The sequence below is a fragment of the Sminthopsis crassicaudata genome, chromosome 3 (genome assembly GCF_048593235.1).
Source record: "Sminthopsis crassicaudata isolate SCR6 chromosome 3, ASM4859323v1, whole genome shotgun sequence".
NCBI classification, from domain to species: domain Eukaryota; kingdom Metazoa; phylum Chordata; class Mammalia; order Dasyuromorphia; family Dasyuridae; genus Sminthopsis; species Sminthopsis crassicaudata.
This window is the reverse complement of record NC_133619.1, coordinates 636,851,824-636,871,529: the sequence shown is the minus strand read 5'-3', so window position 1 is coordinate 636,871,529 and position 19,706 is coordinate 636,851,824. Positions and strand designations below refer to the sequence as shown.

Sequence of the window (19,706 nt, the reverse complement as noted above, 5' to 3'; positions counted from 1 at the left end):
CGCGCGCCCGGTCGTTGTGGCCGTTAGGGGCGTGGCCTCGGCCCGCGCACCCCTCTCCCCATTGTGTCGCCATGGCGGCGGCGGAGGCTGCGGAGGCAGCGGAGGAGGAGGCCCCGGCCTGAGGAGGAGTGGGAGCGCGGCCTGTTCCCTCGGGCCCTTCGCCCGCCCGGGGTGACAGGGGGACGGCAGCGGTGGTGGCGACACGACGGGCCATGGTGGTGAGCGGGACGGGGGCGGTGTCCGGCTGCCGGGTGTGGGGGCGGGGCGGGACTCAGCGGCCTCCGTCCTCCTCCCTCCATGTCTGCATCCCCAAGTCCAGGGCCGCCTCCTCCCTTTAGTGCGTATCTGCCCTCCTCACGGGCTCCGTCCGCCCCTCCCAGTCTGTGGGGGCGTCTTCCCCTCCAGGGTCTCCCTCCTCCCCTCCTAGCGTCCCCATCCTCCTCTTCTGGGGTCTCCCTCCTCCCCTCCCAGGGTCTCCAACCTCTCCTCTAATAATCCCTGTCCTCCCTCCTGGAGGCTCCCTCCTCTTCTCTACTAGTCTCCATCTTCCCCTTCTGGGGTCCCCATCTTTCCCACCCGGCACCTCCATCCTCCCAAGTCTCCATCCTCCCCTAATAGGGTCTGCATCCTTCCTCTCCCCCCGCAGTCTCTTCTCTTCTCCTCCAATTGTCTTCATCTTCCTCCCCCCTCCCAGTCTCCAGCCTCCCTTTCTGGAGTCTCCATCTTCTACTACCAGGGTCTCCAACCTTTCCTCCTGGGCGATCCATCTTTTCTTCCAAAGGTTTCTATCTTCTCTTAATAGTCTCTATCCCCACCTCCTAGGGTCTCCATCCTCCCTTTCTGGAGTCTCTGTCCTCCCGGCCCAACTCTCCATCCTCCCTTCCCGGGTCTCCATCCTCCCCTCCCGGGTCTCCATCCTCCCCTCCCGGGTCTCCATCCTCCCCTTCCAGGGTCTCCATCCTCCCCTCCCGGGTCTCCATCCTCCTCTTACAGGGTCTCCATCCTCCCCTCCCGGGTCTCCATCCTCCCCTTCCAGGGTCTCCATCCTCCCCTCCCAGGGTCTCCATCCTCCCCTCCCGGGTCTCCATCCTCCCCTCCCGGGTCTCCATCCTCCCCTTCCAGGGTCTCCATCCTCCCCTCCCAGGTCTCCATCCTCCCCTCCCAGGTCTCCATCCTCCCCTCCCGGGTCTCCGTCCTCCTCTTCCAGGGTCTCCATCCTCCTCTTCCAGAGTCTCCATCCTCCTCTTCCAGGGTCTCCATCCTCCTGAGTCTCCATCCTCCCGAGTCTCCATCCTCCCCTTCCCGGGTCTCCATCCTCCCCTCCTGAGTCTCCATCTTCCCCTTTCAGGGTCTCCATCCTCCCCTCCCAGGTCTCCATCCTCCCCTCCCAGGTCTCCATCCTCCAGGGTCTCCGTCCCCCGACCCAGGTCTCCATCCTCCCCTCCCGGGTCTCCATCCTCCCCTCCCGGGTCTCCATCCTCCCCTTCCAGGGTCTCCATCCTCCCCTCCCAGGTCTCCATCCTCCCCTCCCAGGTCTCCATCCTCCCCTCCCGGGTCTCCGTCCTCCTCTTCCAGGGTCTCCATCCTCCTCTTCCAGAGTCTCCATCCTCCTCTTCCAGGGTCTCCATCCTCCTGAGTCTCCATCCTCCCGAGTCTCCATCCTCCCCTTCCAGGGTCTCCATCCTCCCCTCCTGAGTCTCCATCTTCCCCTTTCAGGGTCTCCATCCTCCCCTCCCAGGTCTCCATCCTCCAGGGTCTCCGTCCCCCGACCCAGGTCTCCATCCTCCCCTCCCGGGTCTCCATCCTCCCCTTCCAGGGTCTTCATCCTCCCCTTCCAGGGTCTCCATCCTCCCGGGTCTCCGTCCCCCCACCCAGGGTCTCCGTCGTCCCTCGGCCCGACCTTCGGTCCTGTCTTGCCCTTCAGCTCTGCCTCAGCCGCCTGCTCCGCCCTCCGCAGCCAGCGCGCTCCCTCCCGCCCCGGCCCTGACCAGCCCTGGGTCTCCGCTGCCCTCCTCGCCTCCAGCTGTGGCCCAGCCCGACCCTCTGTCTCTTCCTGATTGGGCTCTTTGCTGCCCCCCTTTCCTTGTGACCCCCCATTTCTTCCTGCTCTGCCCACACATTCCCCCCTTTTGGCTCTTGGGGCAGCATCTCCGTTCCCGATTCTCCGTGTTCCCCCTTCTGCCCCCTTCCTGTCCCATCTACGGGAGGTCTTGGAGCAGCCGGTGGGGCATTGGGCGGCGCCGGGCCCGGAGTTCGAGTCTCACTCCTGCCTCAGTTTCTTCATCTGTAAATAGGATGACAGCACCCCTCCCGGGCCCCTGCCGCGCAGTCCCGGCGTCCCATCGCAGAGGGCCGGCTCGGAGGGCAGCCCGAGGACTTCCCTTGGCGCTGTGGCCGCCTGGTGGTAGCCCTGGGGCCGGGAGACCTGGGGAGGGGCCAGGCCTTCCTCAGGCCTCCTTCTCTTCCCACAGGCCAGAAGCACAGATAACCTGGAGGGGCCGGGGGAGGGGCCGGTGCAGCCCCTACCCCCTTCAGGGGGCTCCAACGTGAAAGGGAAACCCGGCAAGAGGTAGGAAGGGATGGGCGCTGCTGGGGATTGTGGGAGTGAGGGCGCTTCTGGAGGAGACCCCGCTCCACGTGCAGCTTCAGGGCCGAGCTCTGCCCTCAGTGACTTGTGACTTGCACCCCCAGGGTCTCTGCCCCTCGGGGCCCTTTTCCCCGGCTGGCGGACTGTGCCCACTTCCACTATGAGAATGTCGATTTTGGCCACATTCAGGTACTCGGGGGCCCCCCTCTGGCTATGGCAGCATGAGGTCCCCAAGTGAGCCCTGCCCCTCCCCCTCCTCCACCAGCAACCCCTTCCCCACCTGCTCTGTCCCCTTTTGTGAGGTGTCTGTCCAGGTGGGGAGCGGGGCTGGAAGGCCCACAAGTCCTGGGCCCTGGGGCCTTGATTTCCCCTTTCAGCTGCTGCTGTCTCCAGATCGCGAAGGCTCCAATCTCCCTAGTGATAATGAGCTGGTGTTTGGGGTCCAGGTGACCTGTCAGGTGAGACCCTTGACTCACCCTTTGGCCTTCGACCCTACCCCGACTGATCAGTAACCTAGCTTTGCTCCCGATTCATCCCAGCCTCTGGCCCTTGAACCTTCTCCAGCCGAAGGTCCCCAGGGTCACCGGGTCCCTGCTTGCCCCCGTCTCCCCCAGGGCCGGTCCTGGCCTGTGCTGCGAAGCTATGACGACTTCCGCTCCCTGGATAGCCACCTGCACCGCTGCATCTTTGACCGGCGCTTCTCTCGCCTTCCCGAGCTGCCCCCGGCTCCAGAGGGCTCCCGGAGCCAGGTAGGGCCCCCGCCCCTGAGCAGTGGGGGGAAGGGAGGCTCCTCGGCTCCACCTCATCCCAGCCGCTTCTTCCCAACGCAGCTCCTGGTGCCCCTGCTCCTCCAGTACCTCGAGACCCTCTCCGGGCTGGTGGACAGCAACCTCAACTGTGGCCCTGTGCTCACCTGGATGGAGGTAGGGGGGTGGGGGGATATGTGGGGGGCGTTCAGAAGAACAAGAGCAAGGGAAAGGAGGGATGGATGAGAAGGGAAAGGGAAGAGAAGAAAGAGGGGAGAGAGAAAGGGAGGGAGGGAGGGAGTGGGAGCAGGGAAGGAAGTGGAGCGGGCTGTGGGTCAGACGCAGCTTGGGATGTCGGGGGGGGGGCGGAAGGGCCCGTGGAGCGGGAGGAGGGGAGGGGCTCCGTGACGACCGCCACCTCTACCCCTGCTCCTTCCCAGCTGGATAACCACGGCCGCCGGCTGCTGCTCAGCGAGGAGGCCTCCCTGAACGTCCCCGCTGTGGCCGCGGCCCACGTGGTCAAACGGTACACGGCCCAGGCCCCGGATGAACTGTCCTTTGAGGTGATGTTTCAGGGGAAGGGGCTACAGGGCTTGCTTAGAACATTGCCCCCCCTGACTCCCACTGCTCCCCATTCTCAGGTTGGTGACATCGTCTCTGTGATTGACATGCCGCCCACTGAGGACCGAAGCTGGTGGCGCGGAAAACATGGATTCCAGGTAGAAAAGGGGGTAGGGGAAATCTTAAGAGGGCACGGACGCAGAGGGGCGCCCGACCGTCTGACCTTTGGCTTTTGGCCCTTTCCCTTAGGTTGGTTTCTTCCCCAGTGAGTGTGTGGAACTGTTCACTGAACGACCGGGCCTGGGGGTCAAAGCTGGTAACTATGAGCGGGCAGTACCAGGGAGAGGGTGGGGGAGGGGGTGGGACCTGGAGCCATCGCTGCTGGTTTCCCCCACAGATCCCGACGGCCCCACATCCGGCATCCCGGCTCCCCTAAGGGAGGGCCCGCCCTCTCTAACAGCAGGTAACAAGTGGGGCTGCCACCCCCGGGCCCCGCCCCAGACCCCCCGCCCTCGGTGGCCGCGTTCTCCCTGACACTGAATCCCCTCTTTCTCTCCCGCCGCCACCCCCGCTGAGCAGTGCCCCGGCCCCGAGGAAAGCTCGCGGGCCTCCTGCGTTCCTTCATTCGCTCCCGCCCATCCCGGCAGCGGCTAAGGCAGCGGGGCATCCTCCGGCAGCGCGTCTTCGGCTGTGACCTGGGAGAGCATCTCAGCAACTCCGGCCAAGACGGTGAGCTCCCGGCCTCCGCACTGCGGGGGTCTCGCCCTGTTGGTTCTGTCACCCAAAGCACCGGACAGTATCGCGTTGGCTGTTCTCGGCAATCTCATGAAGTGTGACCCCCACTTTACAGATGGGAAAACTGAGGCTCAGTGATTTGCCTCATGGTCACTAGCAAGGCCAGAGGTAGGATTCGAATGCAGATCTCAGCTAAAGCTGTCACTAACTTACAAATGAAGACTCATCGTACCCCCCATGGGGCATCCCTCTCTACCTGGCTCTGTCCTCTCCTGCCCCTAGTCTGTTCCCCATCCCCCGCACCTGATGGTGCTCCCTTATGCCCTCCCCCTTATAGTTCCCCAAGTCCTGCGCTGCTGCTCAGAGTTCATCGAGGCCCACGGGGTCGTGGACGGGATCTACCGCCTCTCCGGCGTTTCTTCCAACATCCAGAAACTAAGGTCGGGAGGCCGAGGGCCCAGTGGGGGCGGGGGGGCGAGCCTGGGATGGGGGGGCCGCGGGGCCTGGGGAGAAGCTCCCAGCTTGTCCCCCCCTCCACGGCCCTCAGGCACGAGTTTGACAGCGAGCGCATCCCCGAGCTGCGCGGACCGGCCTTCCTGCAGGACATCCACAGCGTCTCTTCCCTTTGCAAACTCTACTTCCGAGAGTTGCCCAACCCCCTGCTCACCTACCAGCTCTACGGAAAGTTCAGTGTAAGTGGGGAGGGGGCCGCACCGGGCGCCTGCAGCCCAAGGCCCCATCCGCCCGCACTCACTCGCGCCCTGTTCCCCCAGGAGGCCATGTCTGTGCCCGGGGAGGAGGAGCGGCTGGTCCGGGTTCACGATGTCATCCAGCAGCTGCCCCCGCCTCATTACCGGTACGGCGAGGGCAGGCCGGGGCTGGGGCCGGGCGGGGGGCGGGGGGCTCACCGTGGGGGAGGGGTCCGTGAGTGCACCCTCTCCCCGCCCCAGGACTCTGGAGTACCTGCTGCGCCACCTCTCGCGCATGGCCCAGCACAGTGCCAACACCAGCATGCATGCCCGCAACCTGGCCATCGTGTGGGCCCCCAACCTGCTCCGGTGAGTGCGCGGCCTTGGGAGGGGTCTCCCCACGTGGGCCCCGCCCTCTGGGGGACGCCCTGAGCCCCACATCCTGGTGCCCGCAGGTCGATGGAGCTGGAGTCGGTGGGGCTGGGCGGCGCTGCGGCCTTCCGCGAGGTCCGAGTCCAGTCTGTCGTCGTGGAGTTTCTGCTGAGCCACGTGGACGTTCTGTTCAGCGACACGTTCGCCTCGGCGGGCCTGGACCCTGCAGGTACTCCGGCCTCACGTGCGCTTGTGGAGAGGGAGGCCCGGCGGGGGCGGGCGGGCCCCGGGATCACTGCCCTGACCTGGGCAGCCTCCAGCTCGGCCCCCGGGACCCCAAGAACCCTGCCCCCTTCCCCAGCCTCCTTCTCATTTCAGCTCCTCGACTCAGGATCCCCCACTGGTCCCGGACGCTGCATCTCCAGCACCTCCCTTAGCTCCCTCAGGGGCCCCCTCGGGACCAGGGGAATCTGGGTCGGGGCGGGGGGTGGCCGATGGGACCGATGGTACACGACTGGCGTTCCCAGCTCCCTTGGCTTTGAAGACCCTCTCCCCCCATTTTAGAGATCACCTTTTCCCAAGAAACCCTTGCCACATCCCCTTCTCTCCTTCCCACCCCCGCCCCACAAACCCCGGACCCCTGCGGGACGCGGATCGTCGGCCGGGCCCTCCCGAGGTAACTGAAGCGGCTTTCCTCCTGCAGCTGCTGCCGCCTCTGCCTCCTCCTCGCCTGTCGCTGATGCCCCTCCCCGATGTCCCCCGGCCCCCGCTCCCACCCCCCCACCCCCCGCCCCAGGGTCCCTGCCTTGCTGATCCCTGGCCGGGGGCTTGGCCTGCCAGGGCTCCCGAGGGGGGAGGGCTGCGCTTGGCTTTGCCTGCAGGGCCCATGGGATGGCTGGCTCGGCTGATGGACTTTCCCACCGTCCTCCCCCAGGTCGCTGTCTCCTCTCCAGGCCCAAGTCCCTGGTGGGCGGCGGAGCCTCCACCCGCCTCCTCTCCCTAGAGGAGGCTCAGGCTCGGTCCCAGGGTCGGCTGTCCGCACAGGGGGCCAAGGCTGCTCCTTCACCTGAAGACCAGTGAGTGACCCCGGGATGGGAGAGCGGGGGCGGGGGCCCCCACCCGAGGCCGGCCCATCTCACCCCCCTCTCCTGTGTAGGAGGAAGGGGATCTTCGGGGAGAAGCGCAGAAAACCGGGGGGCAGCAGCTGGAAGACCTTCTTTGCCCTGGGAAGAGGCCCCTCCTCGGTCCGGAAGAAGCCCCTGCCTTGGCGTGGAGCTGGCCAAGGGTCCCAGCCACCCCCAGGTGAGTGAGACGCCTGAGCCCAAGATGGGGGGGGGGAGAGAAGGGGGGCTTCCCAATCTTGCCTCCTCCTGGCTCTTGCTGAATTCTAGGTGGTCCAGTGGAAGCAGCCCCGCTGCGGGCGGCCAAGAGCGAGGAGTCGCTGTCGTCCCAGACCAGCGGAGCCGGTGAGGACCCCAGGGGCCGGGCCTGCACATCCTGGGGAGGGGGAGGGCAGTGGCAGCCGCCCGCTCTGGGCCCAGCAGAGCAGGGAGGAGGTGCCCAGGTCATCCCTCAAAGGGAGAGCTGGAGGTGGGGAGAGCTGGGAGCCAGATGGAAGGGGCCACAGGGAGCCAGGAATGGCGTCCAGTGGGATAGTGAGAGCCCAGACCCCAGACCCCTGAGCTGACTGCAGAGCGCTGAGCACTGATTTTAAGTCTACCGGCACGGGGGTGCGGGGAGACGGGGTGCGCTCCGGGAGGATTGGGGGGATCGGGGGGGAGGGGCGCCCAGAGACAGGCCTCATTGCACAAGGAGCCCCTTGGGGTTCCGGGGTGGGGAGTCTCCACGTGGGCAGAGTGGGAGTGTGGGAGGAGGGAGGAGCCGTGGTCCGCCAGGGCCCAGCAGCCCCCCCCCCCCCTTCCCTCGCCTTTGCCCGCAGGCCTGCAGAGGCTCCACCGGCTGCGCCGGCCACGCTCCAGCAGCGACGCCTTCCCTGTGGCTCCGGGCCCAGCCGGCTCCTGCGAGAGCCTCTCTTCCAGCTCGTCATCGTCGTCGTCCTCCACCAGCACGTCATCCGTGGGCAGCGGGGAGCTGGTGGGCTCCCCCCCCCACCGGGTTTCGGCCTGGCTGGACGATGGGGATGACCTGGACTTTAGCCCCCCAAGGTGCCTGGAGGGGCTGAGGGGCCTCGACTTCGATCCCCTCACCTTCCGCTGCAGCAGCCCCACCCCTGGGGACCCCGCCCCTCCCGCCAGTCCTGCGCCCCCGGCCCCTGCGGGCTCGTTTCTCCATAAAGCCACCCCCCCTCCTCGCTCTCCCCGGGGCCCAGCCAGCCCTGCTGCGCCCACCGCCCTGGACATCTCCGAGCCAGTGGCCGTTTCTGTGCCCCCCGCTGTGCTGGAGTTGCTGGGGGGCGGTTCCCCTGCCACCCCTTCCCCTCCGCCTGCCACCCCGGCTCCCCAGCTCATCCCTCTCCTGCTGCGCAGTGGTGAGACCGAACTGAGTGACAGCTGCCAGAGGGAGATCCGGAGCAAACTGTCCCTAACCTGCCAGAGAGACCTGCAGGGGTCACTGAGTGAGTAAATCCCTAACCCAGGCCCCCGCCCCCAGCTGTGTCTGCATCTGCACTGCTGACCAGGCCCGTCTCCTCTCTCTGTGCAGGTCCCGGGCCACCTATACCCTTGTCCCTCCTCCGGCCTGGAGGGGCCCCTCCTCCACCCCCCAAGAATCCAGCCCGCCTGATGGCCCTCGCTTTGGCTGAGCGGGCTCAGAGGGTGGCACAGCGCCAGCGCCAGCAGGAGCTGGGGGGCACAGTCCCCCCCATCCCTCGCTCCCCTTTCCGACGTTCACTGTCCCTGGAAGCGGGTGGGGAAGGCCCAGGAACGGGGGGCCCTGGGCCCCTCTACTCCATGGGGAGCTCCAGTCCCCAAGCCCTGGGCCCCCCCCCGGCCTCCTTGCAGCGGCAGCAGAGCGACGGAGGCCTTTTGCGCCCACACGTCTCTGGCCTCCCACGGAGGGAACGACGAGGTCCTGCACAGGTGAGTGATAGCACGAAAGGCCCCCCGAAAGCTGTGCCCACACACGCTCCCCCTGGAGGTGTCAGCTGGCCCTCAATGATTCTTCCTCCTCCTCTGCAGGTGCCCGCCTCCTTCTTCTCCACTGCCGTGCCCTCTCCCAGCCCCAAGGAGCGCCCCTTGCCCTTCCCTGGCCCCCCCAAGCCCCCTCTTCACTCCCTAGCTGCTCCTCCCTACAGGCCCAGCCCCCAGCCCCCCAACCGGAGGACTCCCCGTGGTCCCACGCTGCCCCCCGACAAGGGGGAAAATCTGTACTACGAGATCAGCGGGACCGAGGGGCCTCCCTATCCAGGCCTGCCTCGGCCTTGGGCCTCCTTCCACCAGGCCCCCGAGGGACTCACTGCTTCCCCGCCCCAGGGTCCTCCCGATTTCCTCTTCTGCTACCCTCCTCCTCCTCCTCACCCTTACCCCCCGGCCTTGCAGCCTTTTTCCCAACACGGCCGCCTTTGCTACCACCCTCAAGAATCCCGGCGACGTCCAGCCCACCTGGAACCAGTCTACGTCAACTTGCCCCTGGGTGGGGGGCCCTCCCCCACCTCCTCCTCTTGTTCTTCCTCCCCTCCCGCCCACCCCCGAAGTCGCTCAGACCCCGGCCCCCCGGCCCCTCGCCTCCCTCACAAGCAGCGCTCCCCTTGGGGGCCCCGGCCTCCTCGACCCTGGGGCCCTCCAGATCCCCTCCTCCTCTACAGGACCCCCACCCAGGCTCCTCACGGGGTCCCGTACGGAAATGTCGGCGACGGACACGGAGAGGGGGCTGGCCCCCCACCCTCCTACCTCCCGCCCCCAAGCTGGACCCTCCATGCTAAGGGCCAGACTCACAGCTACTGCTGAGGCCGGAGATCCCCTCGCCTCCTTTTTGTAAAATGTTGGTGAATGGGAAGCTTTGGGGCCCTAGCTGGGTGTGCCTGCTGATGACCACGGACCCTCCTGCCATCACTGGCCCTGGGGCCCCCATCCCCAATTCAAATCCATTTTGTAATTTTTTCCCAAATTACTCAACTTTCTAACTTTGTAAACTGGTTCCGATGTGATCTCATGTCGTACGTAGTTTCTCTGCCCTCCCCCCACACATTGTCTGGGGTTTCTTGCACTAATTGGGGCAAGATGAAGACGCTTCATCTCCCCCAGCCCCAGCATCCCCCAGCATGCCCTGCCCCCTCCCCCTGTATGTGCAGTTGCGAATGTGCCCTCGAGGGCTTTGGGGGGGTGCGTGTGCGCGTGTCTGAGAGAGTGTCCCGCCGAGCCCCCGGCCCCAAATAAAAGTGAAAACCAAGTTTTGTCTCGTGCTATTATTATCCGCGCTGTAGTGAGAGGCAGAGAAAGGTGGTGGGCTGGGGGAAGCTTTATTATTGGGTTTGGGGTCAGGGGGCCGACACCAGCTGGACTCAGCCCGGAGATCCACTCTCAGCTCCTTGGTTTGGGGGTTCCTGAGGGACAGAGTCAGAGGTCACAGCAGAGCCAGATCAACGCCTCAGAAAGGGGAAGAGCCCATCCGCCATCCCCACCTCACCCTGTAGCTCTGTGATGATCTCCTCTAGCAGGTCTAGCCTGGGGAAGATCAAGAAACGAGGTCAGGGTCATGAGGGGGACCCCAAAGTAAGTTATTGGAGCGGGTCGGGAAAGCGGATCTTACTTTTGCAGGCTGGTGAAGGGGCTCTCTTTGGATAGCTCCGGGACCAGGACCTGGGAAGGAAAGGGGGCACAACCTGGCACACAGTAGGTGCTTCATACTAGTTGAACACCCACAGTGCGCCTCATTAGGGCAGCGGCCCAAGAGGAGCCACTTTTTCTTGGTCATCTTGTGTGGCCAGTGTGCCCCCACCACGTCCTGCTTAATGGCTGCTGGACTAGAGCGCCCCAAAATACACCCAGCCCCCTCCGCAGCTTAAAGCACTTAATCCGTCCCTAATGGGACCTTGCAGTAGCAGGGCTTCTCGAGGCCCCAAGATGTCAGGGGACCAAGGCAAGCCGGCCTGCTCAGGCACTTCAGAGATCAGGAGAGGATCCCCCTAGCGCCCAGGGCCCCAATCCCGCCCTTCCCCCAATCCCTACCTGGGTCCTCCCTTCCTGTCTGTCCAGTCGCCGGGCCTGGGCCGCCAGATCAATGCATTCCTGAAAACTTCGGGCACCTGGGGAAGGTGGGAGAGGTAAAAGGAGGGAGGTAGGGGGGGAGGGAGGAGCTCAATGACTGACAGGCAAGAGGCGGGGAGGAAGGGGCCCCTCGGGCCAACTCACTCTGGGGGCAGGTGGACTGGGAGGCCTCGGGGCCATCTCCCAGCAGATCCTGTAGGGCCCGGATCCTGGCTGAGAACCTCCTCTCCAGTCTCTCCAGGGAGCCCTGGGCCTGGCCCAGCAGGGAGGCCGACTCCCTCAGACTGGTCAGCAGAGCCGGCCTCTGCAGAGAGGGGGGAAGGGGCTGCGTCAGCCCGCCGGGAGCGAGCGGAAGGCTGCAGGGCGGGTGGCCAGAGGCCGGGGCCTCCCTACCTCGGGACTGGCCGGCTTCCTCTTCTCTGCCGAGGCCGTTTCAGGTTGGGAGCTCAGGCTGAGGCTGCTGCCCAGGGTCAGGCTGCTTCCTGAGTCCAAGGCCGGGGGGCTCCAAGTGCTCCCCCAGGCCCCTCCGCTCTCGGGGGACTTCAAGGTCTAGGGAGCATCGGAGAGACAGAGCCTCCTCTCTCTATGGCCTTGGCCCGATCCCCCGTCTCCCTCCCACCAGCACCTCCATTACCTCGGACGGGTTGGGGTTCGGAGCCATCTTGGGGGACGGAGGCCTAGGTGTGCTAGTGACCTTGGGATCCAGCTCCGGCAGCTGCTCCGCGTGGGGAGGGCAAGGCGAATGGGCCGTGGGGTGGTCGCCTTCCCGGCCCGCTTGAGGTTGTGGCGGGGTCTTTAGCTCTGAGGAGATGCTGCCCAAGTTGCCCACAGAGGCTTCTCTAAGCGCAGACTCCTGGGGACCAGACAACCCTGTCACGGCCTGCGGGCGCCGGGCCGCCCCCCTCCCCGCCCTGGCCCAGCTTCGTGCCCCCCCCACCCTGTACCTGAGCCAAGGCCACCCTCAACTTGTAGCGGGCGTCCTGCAGGCTGCCCTTCCGGTCTCGGGGCCGCACCCTCAGGCCTGCCTTGACCAGGGCTTGGTAGGCTGGAGGCACCTGGGGAGCAAGAGCCGGGCCCTCCCCGGACTCCAGCTTTGCCTTCACCTGCAGGCCTTCTTGCCCAGCCCAGGGAAGGCTCCCTGCAACATGGGGGGGGGGACAGGAGACAAGAGTGGGGTTGGGGAGGGAAATCAAGCTGTGATTAGGGGCGTGGCCCCGTCATGCAGACAGTGAAGGTGTCTGGGAAGGAGGACAGTGGGGGGGAGCACCAACCAGTAAAGACCTCTTGGGTCAAGATGCAGAAACTGTACAAGTCTGAAGTCGGGGTGGGTGAGTCTCCCCGAATCAGCTCCAGCGGCAGCCAGGGGTACAACTCAGAGGATGGGGGCGGCCCTGGCCTTGGGCCCCCCCAAGGAACTGCTCTCTCTGGCCTACAGAGCAAGGAGGAGAGTAAAGGGGAGGCAGGGAGCAGGGCCGGGGGGGCAGGGCTGAGGGGGGGGGTAGGGCGGAGCACAGCCGGGCCACTGGGCTCACTCACTGGGGCCGGGGCAGGGATCGCCCGTGCTCCAGGTTGCTGACTTTGGCCAGCCCTGGTCGAACCAGCTGGACGGCGTGGGAGCTCAGGCCCCCGTGGGCCCGGGCCTGGCCTTGGAGGAAGAGCAGGGCCTCCAGCACCTGTAACAGCAGCTGTCCTGGGGTGAATCCCGGGGGGATTTTGGGGCCTGCCACATCCTAGTGGGGAGAGGAGGCAGTGGGCACAGTCAGTGAATCCGCCACGGCCTCTCCCCTTCCGGGTGCCTCAACATCCCCATCCTGCCCCCAGAGGAGCAGGGATGAGGGCCTGAGACGCCCCCGGCTCTGACCCAGGGTGAGGAGGAAGGTGGTCTCACTACTCCACTGTGCCCCAGGGGTCGCTGAGATCACTCTTGCATCCCTCACCTTATCCTTTAGGTCTCCGAGCCAGAATGTCCCTGCTGGCCCAGGCCCCAGCTCCTCCATCCTCCCCTCCTCCATCCCCGGGCTGCCCTCTGCCCCGTCCCTTTCTGGCCCCCGTCCTCGGCTCCCTTGGGACGGTTCTGCCAGCTCTGGCGGGGGCTTCAGAAGAGGGGCCCGGGACTGACATCCCCTGATGCTAGCACCAGGCCCATGGGGGAAGGGGCACCCCGCACCCCGGCCCAGCCAGCTCACCCCGGGGGAGTGCAGCACTCGGTGCAGGGAGCCCTCCTGGATGGGCTCAAACAGGAGGCACAGCCCGGCCAGGTCAGGGGAGGGGCTCAGGGCCATGAGCAGCAGCAAGTTGGGGTGATGGAGGAGGCTGTGGAGACAGGATTGCAGGGAAGCTCCTGGTGGGCCCCAGCCCCGAGAGGGTGCCCAGCAGGCCCCTGGAGGAGGGGGCGGCATTCCAGGCCGGCCCCAAGCAGGCAGTACCTGCAGTGCTTCAGGTCAGACAGCAGCAGGTCTGGGAGGGCCCTGGCGGGGGCTGGCTTCAGTTTCCGAACAGTCACCGGGTGTCCCCTCCACAAGAGGCTTTAGGACAGAAGATGAAATCGAGGAGTGAGGGGAGGCCCAGGATGGGGAGGCCGGGGTCCTGGGGGGGCATGGGCAGGAGGGAGGGGGCTCCGGTGGGGATCACTGGGGGGGGCTGGGCAGATGTCCCGAGGCCTTTCTCTGCTCTCACTTGACCATAATGGTGTGGGCGCCGCACTCATAGGTCCGGTCAGGCTCCCCCTGCGCCGGCAGCAACTCCTCAGGATCAACCAGGGGGACCCCCGACGTCAGGCCGAGAGGCCGCAGGCTGCTCAGCTTTGGGGGGAGAAACGCTGCTTAGCAGGTCCCCCCGGGGCACCCCCTCCCCCTCCCCCACCAGCACCTCCCGCCTACCTGGCCGAATCCCAGCCCGGGCACCTGGGGCGACCTCTGGATCCGGTTGGGCCACAGTGACCTGGGGGTGGGGGGGAAGTCAGTCCCAGCCGGGCTCCCTCCCCTAGGCTAGTGGGAGAAGGGTCCAGGCAAGGGAGGGAAGGAGTGAGCAATCAGCCATTACCCTTCGGCCTGAGGCAGGAGCTGGGAGGACAGGGCCAGGTGCAGGTTTCCCAGGGATCCTGCCCGGAGCCCCCACAGCTCCCCCAGGGACGAGGCCAGCGCCGTCTCACCCCCCTGGGCCAGCAGGGACATGCGGGCTCGGCATTCCCGGAGGAGCTCCAACACCTGGAACGAGGGGGGACAGATGGAGCCGGCAGACAGGCGCTGGCGACCCGGGCCTCACGGGGGCCGCGAGGGGGGCTTTCCGGGGCAAGACCCCCTACCCGCTAGGCAGCCCTGGAGCCCCCAGGGTCTGGTGTTAGCATCAGGGTGTGCCAGTCCTGGCCCCTCTTCTGAAGCCCCCGCCATCCTCCTGGGGATGGGCACCCCCAGCCGAGGCCCCCTAGACTGGCCCCAGCATCCTCTGGCCACACCAAGGCCCAACCTCTGCGCCTCAAGCATGGGGGCTGTCCCTCACTTGTGGCTGGGGGGGAAGGGGGCGTCTGTGGCTGCCGGGCAGCCGGACCCAGGGTCCTGACATTGCCCACCCTGCCCCAGACCAGTGGAGCCCCACTGAGTCTCCCGTCGGAGTGGGCCAGCTCGCTGACCACTGTTGTCAGGGTAAAGGCCTCCCCTGCGCCCCGCCTCCTTGGGCCCCTTGTGCCCCGCCTCCTTGGGCCCCCTGTGCCCTGCCTCCTTGGGCCCCCTGTGCCCCGCCTCCTTGGGCCCCCTGTGCCCCGCCTCCTTGGGCCCCCTGTGCCCCGCCTCCTTGGGCCCCTTGGGCCCCGCCTCCTTGGGCCCCCTGTGCCCCGCCTCCTTGGGCCCTCTGTGCCCCGCCTCCTTGGGCCCCTTGGGCCCCGCCTCCTTGGGCCCCTTGGGCTCCGCCTCCTTGGGCCCCCTGTGCCCCGCCTCCTTGGGCCCTCTGTGCCCCGCCTCCTTGGGCCCCTTGGGCTCCGCCTCCTTGGGCCCCTTGTGCCCCGCCTCCTTGGGCCCTTTGTGCCCCGCCTCCTTGGGCCCCCTGTGTACCGCCTCCTTGGGCCCCCTGTGCACCGCCTCCTTGGGCCCTCTGTGCCCCGCCTCCTTGGGCCCCTTGGGCCCCGCCTCCTTGGGCCCCCTGTGCCCCGCCTCCGTGGGCCCTCTGTGCCCCGCCTCCTTGGGCCCCCTGCGCCGCTGCCCCCTGCTCACTTGCCAGCTCTCCGCCCCAGCCTGCTGGGCCCAGTCCCCGGCGGTCCAGCCCTGCTGGTCGTGCAGCCTCAGGTCCCCCCCGGCCTCCAGGAGCCACAGGAAGACCTGGCAGTGGCCGGAGAAAGCCCCCGCGTGCACCGGGGTGCTTCCATCCAAGCAGCGGCTGGAGGAGAGACCGAGGGGAGATAAAGGCGCTGGAGGGGGGGGAAGCCCCGCCCAGGGTGCCGGGCCCCGCCCACTCACTGGTTGGGGTCCGCTCCAAAGCGGAGGAAGAGCCGGACGGCGCCCGCGCGGCCCAGCAGCGCCGACAGGAAGAGGCCCGTCTGCCCCAGCGAGTTTTCCCCATCCACCTGGACCCCTGCGAGGGCGCAAGAGGGGCACGGAGCCTCAGGACGGGCGCGGCGCCCCCCGCCCCTCCCCCCGGCCCAGCCCTCACCCGGGCGGGTCACCTTTTTTCAGGACCCTGGCCAGCCGCCAGCAGGGCCCGCCCACCACGGCCAGCTGGTGCAGCTGTGCCAGGGGGCTGTCCCGCTCACTGACGGAGCCCAGCTCCACGGGGCAGTGCGGGGGCAGCGTGGGCATGAGCGTGCCCGGCGGTCAGCCCAGGGCCGGCCCAGGGACGCCGGGGAGAGTCTGGCTGGGGGCGGGCAGAAGGCCCATGGGGAGCGCGCGCTCAGGAGGCTCCGGCGTCACCGGAAGGGAACGGCGGGGTCTGGGAAGAGCAGATGGGGGAGGGAAAGAGGGAGGGGGGCGGCCTCGGGACGGGGGGAGGGTCTGCAGGTCGTGGGGGGGCGCGGGGAAATTAAGGAAAGCGCGGGGAAATTAAGGAAAGCGCTGGGGGGGATTCGGGCGGGACCGAAGAGGAGCAGGGCGAGTCCCGGGGGAGATGTGGAAGGGGGGGTCTCAGGGGATCCGGGGGCGCGGGTCAGAGGGGAGGGTCTGGGGGTTTCCCAAGAGGGCTCTGGGAGGGAGAGGAGGGGAGGGGGGGCACTCAAGTAGAGGGATCACAACAAGTGGGGGGGCAGCGGGGGGAGGACGGAGGACGAGGGACAGACGTAGGGGGAGATGTGGGGGGAAGCAGCCTCGAAGGCGGCCGTTTGGGCACCGCCCCGACCTAGGTTTGGGGACCGGGCTCGTTGTCAAGGGCGGCGGGCGGGAGAAGAAGGGGCGCATGCGCACGATGCCGGCGTGGCCTGGCTCGCCCTCCCCTCCCCCACACGCTCACTGCGCCTGCCCAGTGGGAGCGGCTCGTGAGCCTAGAAGCCGAGGAAACGTGGTGGGGGTGTCGAGGGGACCCGGGGTCGTTGAGGACCGTTAGTGACGTCAGAGGCGCCGGAGCCGCGGTGGACAGAGACAGAACCTGCTCCTCGGCCTGTAGCTTCCTAGAGACCTGAGAGACCCCCTCACCCCCTCCTTAAAGACCTGAGAAACCCCCCCTTAAATCCCCCCTGGAAACCCTTCATCTTCCCCTTAGAGATCCCCGACCCCCCTAGAGACCACCTTCTCCCTCCTTAGAGACCCCCTCACCTCCTCTTAGAGACTCCCTCACCCCCCCCCAAGAGACTGAGAGCCCTCCCTTACTCCCCCCTTAGAGATCACCTTCATCTCCCCCCAGAGACCCCCACGCCCCCTAGGCCCCCTCACCCCACCTTAGAGACTGAGACCTCTCTCACCCCCTCTGGTGATTCCCTTCATCCCCAGAGACAGAGACCCCCTTACTCACCCCTCAGAGACTTAGATGGACCCCCCTCACCCCCCACAGACTGAAGAGACCCCTCCCATGTCCCCTAGAGATTTAGATGAACCTCCCTCACCCCCAGAGATTAAAGGGAGCCCTTCTACCTTTTTTAGAGACTGAGACCCCCCTCGTCCTGCTGTAGAAACAGAATGGACCCCTTGAGACTGAAGGATCCCCCCTCATGCCCCCTTAGAGACTCCTTGGCCCAGCTTAGAAAGTGGATCCCCCCCGCCCGCACCCTCCAGAGACAGATGGACCCCCCTGGCCCCCTCAGACACTGGAGGGTCTTCCACGCCCTCTTGGAGACAGAAACCTTCACCACCCTCACCCTCCTTAGCAATGAGACGTCCTAGTGCTTAGAGACTGGAAGACCTCCTTCGCCCTCTCAAAAGACCTTCGTCAGAAACTCCCATTCCCCAAAGACTGACAGGACCCTCCCTCTTCCCCCTTCTAGAATTTCCCTTACCCCTCAGAGACTTGAGTCTCCTCATCCCTGTAGAGATTGAGGGCCTTTGTTTCTTGGAGACTGAGGGATCCCCCTCCCCCCGCTTATAGACAGAGATCCACCTCATTTTTCTCCTCTGGAGACTGAAGGATCATTCCTAGAGAGCAAGGGTCCTCGTTCCCCTAGAGACTGAGGGTCCCTTCCACCTTGCTCCATAGAGTCAGGGGCTTCATAATTCCCCAGACAAAGAACTCCCATCTGAGACTGAGGAACACCTCCCTCCCCCCCCAGACCTTGACCTTATAAATAAGGGATTCTCTGCTCACCCCGACCTAGAGCCCCAGAACTAGCTCCCTCCCCCAACCACAGACTGAGGAGGAAGTCTCCTCACCCCACAGACTTCAGGGACATCCCCCAAACCTTCCTCCAACCACCCGGGTTGAGGGAGCCCTCCACAGACCCCATAGATCAGAAAGATCTCTTATCTCACCTTAAAACCAAGGATTCCTCAGGGATTCTACAGAATGAAGGTCCCATACCTCCGAGACCCACAGAATCCTTTCTCACAGACTGAGAGACCCTCCTTATCCCACAGACCAAAGGACCCCCCTCTATCCTAGAAATTGAGGGGCAGCCCTCTCAGAAGAAGGACCCCCTTTAACGCCTTCCTAGATGCTAAGGGATCCCCCTCACTTTACTCCACAGACTAAGGGACTTAGCTTCACCCCAACCCATAGGCTCAGGACCCTCCTCACCCTATCCCCCAAAGACTGAAAGATCCACACACAGAGACCTTGCACAACCTGGAGACCAGAGGTCCCCTACAGGCTGAGACACCCCCTTAACCTCACCTTACATACTATAGGACCTGCTCACTTCGTCCCTGAGACAGGTACCCTCACATCCCACAGCCTGAACTCCCCAAGCTCTCTAGACTTCGGATCTCTCCTCAACCTGGGAGCCATCTTTCATCCCACACTAGGACCTCCCAGAAAGGGCTTCTTCATTGATGGAGGGACCCCCTCCCACTCAGCTCCGAGCCAGAGATTTGCTCCATAGATGGATTCCTTCCTCAAACCCCATAGATCCTCAGATTCCATAAGTCAAGGGACACTCCTATCTCACTCCAGAGACCAAAGGACCCCCTTAACAGACAGGAAGCCCCCCTTACCCATCCTAGAAATCAAGGGTAGCTTCCCGGACCTCATACAGAAACTTAGTCCCTTCAGATCTTACAGACCAAGAGCCCCTTTCCAGAGACCGTAATTTAAGGACTTCTATTTCGGACTCCCAGCCCCTTACCCCAATACACAGTCCCCACCTCCCCATCCCCCTGTGGAATGAATCTCTCAAAAAGGATCCTCCCACATCTAGATTGTGGATCCCCAATCCCCTGGAGACTACAAACAGGGATTCCCCTCACCCCACAGATTCCATAGATTGAGAGACCCTTTCTACCCTCCCAGAGACCCCCACAAACTCAAGATTCCCCTCAGCTTGTAAACCAAATGACCTCCAAAACTCCACAGACTGGAGCTCCTCACTCTTGAGTGATTCTCCCCTTAGCTTCAAAGAGCCCAAAGTTCAAGGGATTGTACCCCCTCGGACATCCTCCCCAAACACTCCACAGGGAGCCTCTTGGCTTCTCCCTGAGCCTCATAAATTGAGGGCCTCCCCCTTAGCCTCTTCAGTTCTCCATCTGAGGTGCCTCCTAAATCTCCCCCAGAGAGCGTGCCTCCCCTCCAGTCAGAGAACCCACAGATCCAGATATAGCACTGAGCTGCTCCCTTGTTAGGGACTTCAGTAAAGGTACCCATCCCTCAACTTTTGCCCTGGAAGCTTCTTCCCAAAGACCGGAGAGAACCAACAGAGGGATCCCTTTCGGGGCTCCCTGTGGTGACTCCACGGAGTGATTCTTAACCTGGTTGACTTCCCGGAGGAGCTTCCCTCAGCCTCCATCAGCTGGCCTCAAAGATGGCATAGCTCCCTCCCTAGTCAGAAACCCCTGAGAAAGGGTCTCGGACATGGAATTGTACCCCTCATTCTCGACCCTGCTGTCCCCTTACCGTTCTCCAGACCTCCCTCTGGGGGGTGCAGACACCGTCCAGGCTTTCCTCAGCCAGAGACCCCAAAGTAGGCCAATGGGCACCCCTCAGACCTCTGCCCATTGTGCCAACGAAGCCTCAAAAGACCTTGGGCCTTAAAGCCCTGTCCTGAGGCACCTCACAGGTCTCAGAAACCGAGGTATCTTCTCAGCCTCTGTGGGGGCAGCCCCCCTCTGTTGGATGCTCTCAGAGCATCCTCCCTTCAGCCCTTACTCTGGTTCTAGGCCCCTCATCTCCAAGTGGCTCAGACTGAGCCCCTCCAAACCCCCCCCCCCATGTTGTAGAGGAAGTGACTGAGGTCCAGAGGCGGCGACGAGCAAAGCGCATTTCCTGGCCCAGCCGTAGACAGAGGCAGAGG

General features: G+C 65.1%; 2 protein-coding genes across 5 annotated transcripts; one reads left to right on the top strand and one right to left on the bottom strand.

Moving 5' to 3' along the window:
• The first annotated feature begins 23 nt into the window (after positions 1-23).
• Positions 24-10,037, top strand: ARHGAP33 (Rho GTPase activating protein 33). Of its 3 annotated transcripts, none has more exons than XM_074306700.1 (22): positions 24-218; positions 2,472-2,569; positions 2,692-2,776; positions 2,965-3,045; positions 3,202-3,336; positions 3,418-3,510; positions 3,774-3,896; positions 3,975-4,052; positions 4,144-4,210; positions 4,292-4,357; positions 4,474-4,623; positions 4,967-5,069; positions 5,177-5,321; positions 5,403-5,485; positions 5,580-5,687; positions 5,774-5,919; positions 6,625-6,766; positions 6,847-6,992; positions 7,082-7,156; positions 7,630-8,265; positions 8,352-8,728; positions 9,188-10,037. In XM_074306700.1, the coding sequence occupies exons 1-22, from the start codon at positions 213-215 to the stop codon at positions 9,593-9,595; spliced, it is 3,351 nt and encodes a 1,116-aa protein (XP_074162801.1). In that variant the 5' UTR covers positions 24-212; the 3' UTR covers positions 9,596-10,037. The 3 variants fall into 3 exon arrangements, with proteins under 3 accessions (XP_074162801.1, XP_074162800.1, XP_074162799.1); XM_074306699.1 differs by having other exon boundaries at positions 25-218; positions 7,091-7,156; positions 8,828-10,037; XM_074306698.1 differs by having other exon boundaries at positions 26-218; positions 8,828-10,037.
• Positions 10,038-10,091: 54 nt separating this feature from the next.
• On the bottom strand, positions 10,092-16,338 carry LOC141564341 (inactive serine/threonine-protein kinase TEX14-like). Of its 2 annotated transcripts, none has more exons than XM_074306701.1 (18): positions 15,510-16,338; positions 15,304-15,418; positions 15,061-15,223; positions 13,898-14,061; positions 13,735-13,795; positions 13,532-13,656; positions 13,282-13,380; positions 13,042-13,168; positions 12,392-12,585; positions 12,127-12,284; positions 11,800-11,993; positions 11,490-11,708; positions 11,249-11,404; positions 11,000-11,159; positions 10,817-10,893; positions 10,398-10,447; positions 10,275-10,312; positions 10,092-10,191 (listed from the first exon to the last, which is right to left on the bottom strand). In XM_074306701.1, exons 1-18 carry the CDS (start codon positions 15,640-15,642, stop codon positions 10,169-10,171), a joined length of 2,256 nt encoding a protein of 751 aa, XP_074162802.1. In that variant the 5' UTR covers positions 15,643-16,338; the 3' UTR covers positions 10,092-10,168. The 2 variants fall into 2 exon arrangements, with proteins under 2 accessions (XP_074162802.1, XP_074162803.1); XM_074306702.1 differs by having other exon boundaries at positions 16,175-16,274.
• Positions 16,339-19,706: the final 3,368 nt, after the last annotated feature.